Raw genomic sequence first — 8,283 nt, 5'->3', positions numbered from 1 at the left:
ATATACTGGGTTTAATAAAATATATTCATAAAACTAAGTTCACCTGTCTTACTTTTTTAATGTGCCTACCAGAAAATTTTAAATTACAAATGTGACTAGCATTATATGTATATTGAATAACACTGCTCTAGAGATTTTGACAACTTCCATGTTTAAACTCTGAGCTTTATAAGCTTATAAGGGTATGTGTTGGGGGTGTTTTAGAGGTGGGTCCTTGTAATTAACACAGAAGAGGTTTATCCATAATCACTGTTCCCGGGTGACTGGTGACAATAGGACCAAATAAGTACCAGGGTCAAGTAAGCACTGTAGTTTATTATACAACCTCATGTTTTTCATTCCTGCCTTCCCTCATCCCATATTCCCAGAGCTGCTAACAACAAGCCAGATTGAGTGCTTAAGATTTTTCACCTCTTTTCTTAGCTCTTTACCACCTATGATTACCCTGACAGTGAGAACAATGAACAGATAAATGACCCAAAGGTGAGGTACAAATCAAAGCGAAAAACCTAGCCACAAAGCACCCTGGATCATCCATACCCAGTAGAATCTCCACTTTCAAAAGTCTCTCCTTTCCTGATAAGTAATTATAGCCTATAACCAACTTCTCTGTCAGAGCCCCATGCTGGGATATCTTAGGAAGCAAATAGAGAAGTAGAAGACACACCATCTTCCTTTTTTTTTTTAAATGTTTTATTTATTTCTAGGAGAGAGAGAGAGACACAGCGTGAGCAGGGGAGGGTCAGAGAGAGAGGGAGTCACAGACTCTGAAATAGGCTCCAGGCTCTGAGCTGGCAGTCAGCACAGAGCCCGACGCGGGGCTCGAACCCACGAACCGCGAGATCATGACCTAAGCGAAAGTCGGACGCTTAACCGACTAAGCCACCCAGGCGCCCCACCATCTTCCTTTTAAGATTACAGTGAAGGTGGGAAACAAAACCAATGTGTGCGTGAAAAGTTAAACAAGAGCACAAAACAGTCATCTAAGAAGTGTTAGGGAGAGTGTGGCTAAGGGCCAAATAATGACACAGTGAGTTAATGTTTTAGGAATTCAAATCAGTGTCAACCCCAAGGGTTCAGATAGGTAGAAAAAGCTTCCTCAAGGAGGTAGTGACCTTGAAGGCTTTTTGTAATGTTATAAAATCTCAGATTTTCAGAGCTTAAATGATCCTCAGAGACATAGTGTGCTCCTCATTATATAGATAAGGAAACTGAGGCCCAGAGAGAGAAAGATATCATAGTAAGTAAGGAAAAAGTTAAGAATAGAACCAAAATTTCCTAGTTCCTAGTCTACTGCTTTTTTTTCCAGGTGCTGAGAAAGGAGGAATGGTGTTCTAAGTGTAAGAAAGGCCCAGAAGCCCTAATATCTGAACTCTTACTTGCAATCTTACCCCCTCCCAACACCACCCTCCCAACACCATCCTTCCCCCCAACACACACACACACACACACACACACACACACACACACACACATCTCCAAACCTGATATGGGATCTCCTTTTCTTTTTCTCCAAGACTGAGTTAACTTAGTAGGTAATACAGATAACACTGAATTCAAATTCTAGGTCAAACATCAGCTCCTTTTTATTTAGTTAGAAATGGGCCATGTGTTGATGAATGGCCTCTTTGATGTAACCTGCCATCTCAAAAACCTTAAGGTTGAGAGGACCTCCTTCTGTTCCTTTTTGTCCCATCACCACAAGGTATACGGACTCAATCTGAACTACAGTGACTGCCTGGCTGCCCTGACTCTGGCCTTTGGTGCGGAGGTCCATGGTGTTGTTTCCCTCGGTGTAAAGGTTGTCCCGAATCAATAAGCATTTTGTCCCTGCAAGTGTGATCCCCTGATGAAACAATTTCTCTCTCCCCTCTCTTGCCAGCAAGATCTGAATTTCTTCCTGGGTCAACTGGAACAAGTTACCTTCGGGGTAAAAAGCTAGCAACCATGGTGGGGAATTGGTGATAATTGCTGCATCACAGCACATCCCAGTCTGTAGGAAGAGGGTGATGCAGTCTTGCCAGACCTCTTCACTGATATCCCCTATGCACTGCATGATTCAAGTAAGCTGTCTCTAAAAGATGAATAAAGTGCTTCCTAATAATTTGTCTGCAAAAGAAGTTTGTTAGCAGTTGGCTTAAGATGACAGATAAGCTGAGACTGAAATAACCTAAAAATACAGTCTGTTTCTGATGGCCTCTCCCCAGCAGCAAAGTGGAGGAGGTCTTGGTGACACCTTTATGAAGTTATGTCCCACCTGCCCTCTGCTGTGATTTATCAAGCTACCTTTTGAGTAGGAGTGAGGTCACAGAGGCCCTGTGACTTTTTAAATAGTCATCATCCACCACATCATGGGTGGCCTTTGGCAGCAGCTTTCTGAGGCTGTAACTCTAGCTAGTGAGATAGATAATGGGGAAAAGTACACCTACTTCCTTGGGATACCATGAGAAGAACACCAACCCCTAAGAGTGGAAAAGCATTCAAAGTAGAATATAAGTGGACAATAATAGAGTTGGAGGTTTGGTTATAAAGCAGGACAGGTAAGATTTGGTGCAGCAACCAACATTCAGATATTGGTTGATCTCGTTGAGGCCTGTCCTTTAGGTACAAGGTCAAAAATCCCACAGACTCACAAGTTCACAGCTCCATTTGGGAAAACCACAATAGCCTTTTCATGGCTTCCCTGTCTACAAATTCTTTCCCTCTCGTTTATCTTCCAGAATGCACCAGATGTGAGTCTAGAGTTATTCATTCCTATCTTGCCATTCAGCAAATATTTATCAAGCATTCACTATGTGCAAAGTACTTTTCTAAGCACTGGGATACAGTAGTGAACAGAGAAAAACATCATAATAGGGGAGACAAACAAATAATAGATGATAAGAGTACCCTTTCACTGTAAATATTTTAAGTCTAATACTTTCTTTTCCCATATTTTTCCTCTTATCCCAGGCTGTATCTACTATAGTGGGGGTCCAATTTGTCTTCTACAATCTTTGGGAAGTTACTGTCTGTGCCTTAATTTCATCTGAAGTGATATGAGTTAACCATAAGGAGGACATGTAAGGGGAATGGCTAAAGTTAACGGTAGGTGAAACCTGGGATGGCTTTGAAAATTTGTTTATGTGACGAATATTAAATACCTACTCTATGCCAGGTCTTTTCTCAACTTTGGAGATCTAGCAGTGAGCAAAATTTCCTGCCTCATAAAGCTGACATCCTAACTGGGGAGACAAATAATAAATGACATTTATATCAGGTTTTCCAACTCCCAGACTGTTCTTTTTTCCATCACAAGTTGATTCAGAGAATACCACTGAATGATCATACCTGTCAGCACCTCATTTGAGAGGTGGTCTGGTGGGCCTTTGGTCCATTTCCCACATTTATGCTGACAAAAGTTATGAGGCTACTGCAATAGTCCAGGACATAACTATAGTAGACTAGTAAAAGTAGGGAGTGAGCAGAGGATATACTTTTACATCATTTCAAAAAGTATTCTATGGTGACTTGTCCAGGGTCATAGCTAGGAAGCTGTTTTTTTTTTTTTTTTTTATGTCTTTATTTTGAGAGACAGAGACAGAGAGTGAGCAGGGGAAGGGCAGAGAGAGAGAGGGAGACACAGAATCTCAAGCAGGCTCCAGGCTCTGAGCTGTCAGCACAGAGCCCAATGCGGGGCTGGAACCCACAGACTGTGAGATCATGACCTGAGCCGAAGTCGGAAGCTTAACCCACTGAGCCACCCAAGCGCCCCTAGGAAGCTTTTTAGAAACCCAGTTGCCAGCATGGGAATGTCAGTGCTATCTCTGCAGGGTGCCATTACTGTTAACATTAGAGAGTAGTATAATTATATCAGTTCCTGTAATCTTTATACCATTAAGGGGTATGAGAATAGTGGCAGTACTCGAGTCTGGGACTTAACTCCTGGGCCAAACCTGTAGCCCGAACAAGAAAAAGGTCAGCTTCCTAAACAAAGGGCATTTGCCAGAAAGCAAAATGGCGAGGGAGGACACAGACGAACTGTCGCGATAGGGTGATCACATGATTGGGAGGCCAGGAGCAGGACCCGTGGTCGGGCAAGAAACGGTGGCGGCAGCGGGAGTCTTGAGGACTTAAGGTGGTGGGAATATGGGCCATATTACGGTGCCCAAGGTAAGGAGAAGATTTAGGAGAGGATGGGGGCCGCGAGCTGTTTAAGTTTCCAGCCTAGAGCCCTCTCAAACCTTTTCTGGGTGTTCTTTGACGCCCACTTCCCGCGCTGGGACCCACGTTCTCCTACTCGGTTCACACCCCATTTCAACCTGAACTCTTCTCAGGGCCGGCCTTTGGGCGGCAGCGCAGAGAGGTGGTCTGTAGCAACTGTCTGCTCACGGGACGCAGAGTGCGTGCCTGCCTCAGTCCCTCCCTCCCGGCACGCCAGCAGTCACCTCAGGCCGCCCCCCCCCCCCGTCTTTACTCGAGCCTCTTAACACATTCGCCACGCTTATAACTGTCTTTCTTAAATACTCCACATGCTATCGCTTCCTGGAGAGTTACTTCCTTTATCCGGTATTTTCCTACCTTCCTCTTGACTTCTGTCCCTAACCTTGCCAGACAGCTGCGCAGAACACCGCTGCTGTCCCGGATCCAGCTCCCCAGTGTGCGTGTGTGGGTTTTGGGAACTACAGTATCTCTCCATCCCAACCTGGGCTATGGGTAAAAGAAGGAAGTGTAGCCGAGTAGACCTGGCCCTGCTCAGCCAGAAGGAAAAACCCAGGAGGTGGCATCGCCAGACCAGTTGGCGCCTGCTTACACCCAATCCCCAGTTAGAGCCGCTTTTTCCCCCCTACAGTTAGAGCCGCCCCCCCCCACATCCTACTTCTCTCCCCAATGCTAGCCTTTTTCTATTCTAAATCCATCTCCTTGCTGTCAGTTTTCTTTCTGCTATTTGAGATTGAGGGTCAGGGAAGAGTTCACAATTATTTTGTGAACTTATTTTTTCTATCAATCTTAACAGACTTGGTCCAGGCTAGCTGAAGTTCACATAAAAGTCCAGTATGTTTTAATAAAAAAGGCGTGGTTTTTGAACCCAGGGCACTTGAATTAGAATGTTCGGCACCCCAGCTACCAGCTGATGACTTTGGATGAATTATTTAACTTCTCTGAGCCTTTCTTTCCTCCTGTACCCATGGGGTTAATGAAATTTTTCTCTGCTCACTTCACAGGGTGATTGTGAGGACTAAATAAAAAGATGTGTGTGAAAGCTCTTTGTAACTAGAAAAATGTTAACTTAAGATTATGATGTTGCCTGATGGGCAAAATGGAATATATAACTTTCAAATCTCTCCTCTTCTTACTCCTTCTTTAGGTACTTTCTCTGTTGAAGATAATCACATCCCTTGTAGTATCCAGCCTTATCTTTTTCTAGGTCCCTTCCTCTGTAGGTCATGTTATCTGCTCCAGATTCTCTGGCATGGTATAGGAAGGTGGCATCATCAAAGCAAAGGGGGTTTTTCTATCCAAACTCCCTCTTTTCCCAACCCACTTAACCTTGGGCCACCCTATTTGCCTAGTTGAAAATTACTCCCTTTTTCTGATTCTGAGAGAGAGCAGGGAGGCAAAACTGTCCTTGTGTTTGAGAGTTAAAATATTAAAAGAATTGCCCTTGTCTTGTAGCCACCTGAGAGCCAACATCAGTGAACAGAATACAGGAACACAGATTGGCGTCACACACACTTCTTTATTTAGCGCTGGGCATGCTTGGGGAGCACCCAAGTCAAGCAGCCCCGAATAGCAGCAGGGGAGAGCTTATATTCTTGAGCTTATCAGGCTGGACTTGGTTCCCAGGCATCTGCGTGACTAGGACCTGTTTCTCTAAGATACAAATATCACCTATGTGGCAAGTAGGCTACAGAGGCAGACAGCGCAGTTATTGTGCTAACCTCTGGCTTCCTGCCTAACTTTCTGGTGCAGTTCTTGAGAAACTCATCTTGCAAGGATGAGTCTAGCTTGCTGTGCACACAGTGTTCTAACCTTTTAGTTTCTTTTTTTTTTCTTTTTTTTTTAATTTTTTTTTAATGTTTTATTTATTTCTAGGAGAGAGAGANAGCAGGGGAGGGTCAGAGAGAGAGGGAGTCACAGACTGAAACAGGCTCCAGGCTCTGAGCTGGCAGTCAGCACAGAGCCCGACGCGGGGCTCGAACCCACGAACCGCGAGATCATGACCTAAGCGAAAGTCGGACGCGTAACCGACTAAGCCACCCAGGCGCCCCGTAACCTTTTAGTTTCTTATGTACAAAGAGTATGTTGGCCAAAGGTTATAAACAAGGGAGGGGGCTTTAACATTTGTGCTTGAATGTTAACATATTAAAATATTCATGTTGGGAGATTAAAACTATAAACTGAGCTAGCTGTATGGTAAGGGAGAAGATGCTATTGTCCCAGCTGAATCAAAATAATAATAGCAGGTAATACATTGAATATTTAACTATGGGCAGGTGCTTTGTTAAATGCTTTACATGAAATAGGTCTTCAGTCCTTACATCAACCTATATGAGAGGTACTATTATTACTCTCATGTAACCGATGAGGAAACAGATCCATAGAGGTGAAGTGAGTTGCCTAGTAAAGATAAGAGTGCTCAGTTTCAGACTGTTGTAGAGATGGGGTTAATGCTCAAGAAAACTTTACTTGGCATCATGGCCAGAGTCCATTTGTCCTGCAGATGGTATTTTGATTCTTGTAATACAAATAAAAACTCCAAATGAAGACTTAGTTCTTTAAATAAAACTGGCATTTCATTTGGTATCCAGCAGAGCTGAGTTCCCACACGTGGTATGCTGCTACAAACTTATGTTTTTTTCTTTTATTATTGTTATGAGTTTCTGGGAAGGAATAGGGTTGTACTAATGGCTAGGGATTAAATTGGCCTCTCTTGTTAACTCATTATACCCACAAAAGGGAGAGACATTTGTCCATTTCAGGACAAAGAAATAACCATGAGCTTGTCAGTCATTAGTTCTAGATGTCAATTGCAAAAATGACTTTTATTTTTGGCTCTTGTCTTTTTTTTCTCTTGGAAAGACTTTTTCAGAGACTACTGAAATGTAACATACATACAGAAAAGTTTATAGATTATAAATTTATACTCCATGAATGTTCACAAACTGCACACACCCATGTAACCAGCACCCAGATCAAGAAACAGAACATTACTAATGAATTCCCTCATTCCTCTTCTAGTCAGTACTCCTTCCAAGGGTAACCACTATCCTGGCTTTTATCAGCATAGATTAGTTTTGCCCTTTTTAAATACTTAATATAAATGGATTCATATAGTACATATTCTTGTGTCTGGCTTCTTTTGCTCAACATTATGTTTGAAAGATTTATGTATATTATTCCTTGTAGTTATAGATCTTTCTCATTGGTATATAGTATTTCATTTTGTTCACATGCCACATGTGATTTATCAATTTTTTGCTAATGGGGGATTTCTAGTTTTGGCTATTACAAATAATAACATTCTTTGGGCGTATACTTATATGCAATTTTGTTGGAATATACACAGAAATGGAATTTCTGGATCATAGAATTTACAGATATTCACGTGGAGTAGATACTACCAATTTTGCACTACCAATTTTGTAAACCTCGGGGTTACCCGAAAGTTCAGTGACTCTCCCATCTGAATCAGAATTTGTCCATTTTACTTCTGTGTCAGCACCTAGAATTCTTAATTACCTTTCTTTCCCGGAATGGAACCTTATTAATTAGGATTTTTTCAGTTAACATTTATTGAGTTTGATTTATTTATTGAGCTTGGAAATGTACTATAGTGGTTAAGAGTGTATGTTTTAGAGCCATAAAAATGTCAACTCTAGGGGCGCCTGGATGGCTTAGTCGGTTAAGTGTCCGACTTTCGCTAAGGTCATGATCTCGCGGTTCGTGGATTCGAGCCCCGCGTCGGGCTCTGTGCTGACTGCCAGCTCAGAGCCTGGAGCCTGTTTCAGTCTGTGACTCCCTCTCTCTCTGGCCCTCCCCTGCTCACGCTGTCTCTCTCTCTCTCCCCTAGAAATAAAAAAAAAAAAAAAAAAACATTAAAAAAAAAAGTCAACTCTACTGCTTACCTTTGCAGTCTTGGCAAGTGAGTAGCTTCTCTGTGCCTCAGTTTCTATATCTGTAAAATGCTGGTAATAATAATAGTACCTATCTCACAGGATTGTTATAGGGATTGAATGAGTTAATATTTATAAAAATGCTTAGAAAACTGCCTGGACATTGTAATTAGCTACTTAATTTAGC

General features: G+C 42.4%; 1 protein-coding gene across 1 annotated transcript; it reads right to left on the bottom strand.

The window, feature by feature from the left end:
* Nucleotides 1-1,594: 1,594 nt before the first annotated feature.
* Nucleotides 1,595-2,056, bottom strand: LOC120224070 (profilin-2-like). Its single transcript, XM_039222301.1, has one exon. The coding sequence runs from the start codon at nucleotides 2,054-2,056 to the stop codon at nucleotides 1,595-1,597; it is 462 nt and encodes a 153-aa protein (XP_039078232.1).
* Nucleotides 2,057-8,283: the final 6,227 nt, after the last annotated feature.

Source organism: Hyaena hyaena, unplaced genomic scaffold (assembly GCF_003009895.1).
Source record: "Hyaena hyaena isolate Hyena2069 unplaced genomic scaffold, ASM300989v1 scaffold_1114, whole genome shotgun sequence".
Classification (NCBI taxonomy): domain Eukaryota; kingdom Metazoa; phylum Chordata; class Mammalia; order Carnivora; family Hyaenidae; genus Hyaena; species Hyaena hyaena.
The sequence above is the reverse complement of the archived record's forward strand: the minus strand, read 5'-3'. Positions and strand labels throughout refer to the sequence as shown.

Excerpts from the sequence above, each read along its gene's own strand:
- LOC120224070 (XM_039222301.1), bottom strand. The coding sequence starts at position 2,056 with ATGCAGTGCATAGGGGATATCAGTGAAGAGGTCTGGCAAGACTGCATC.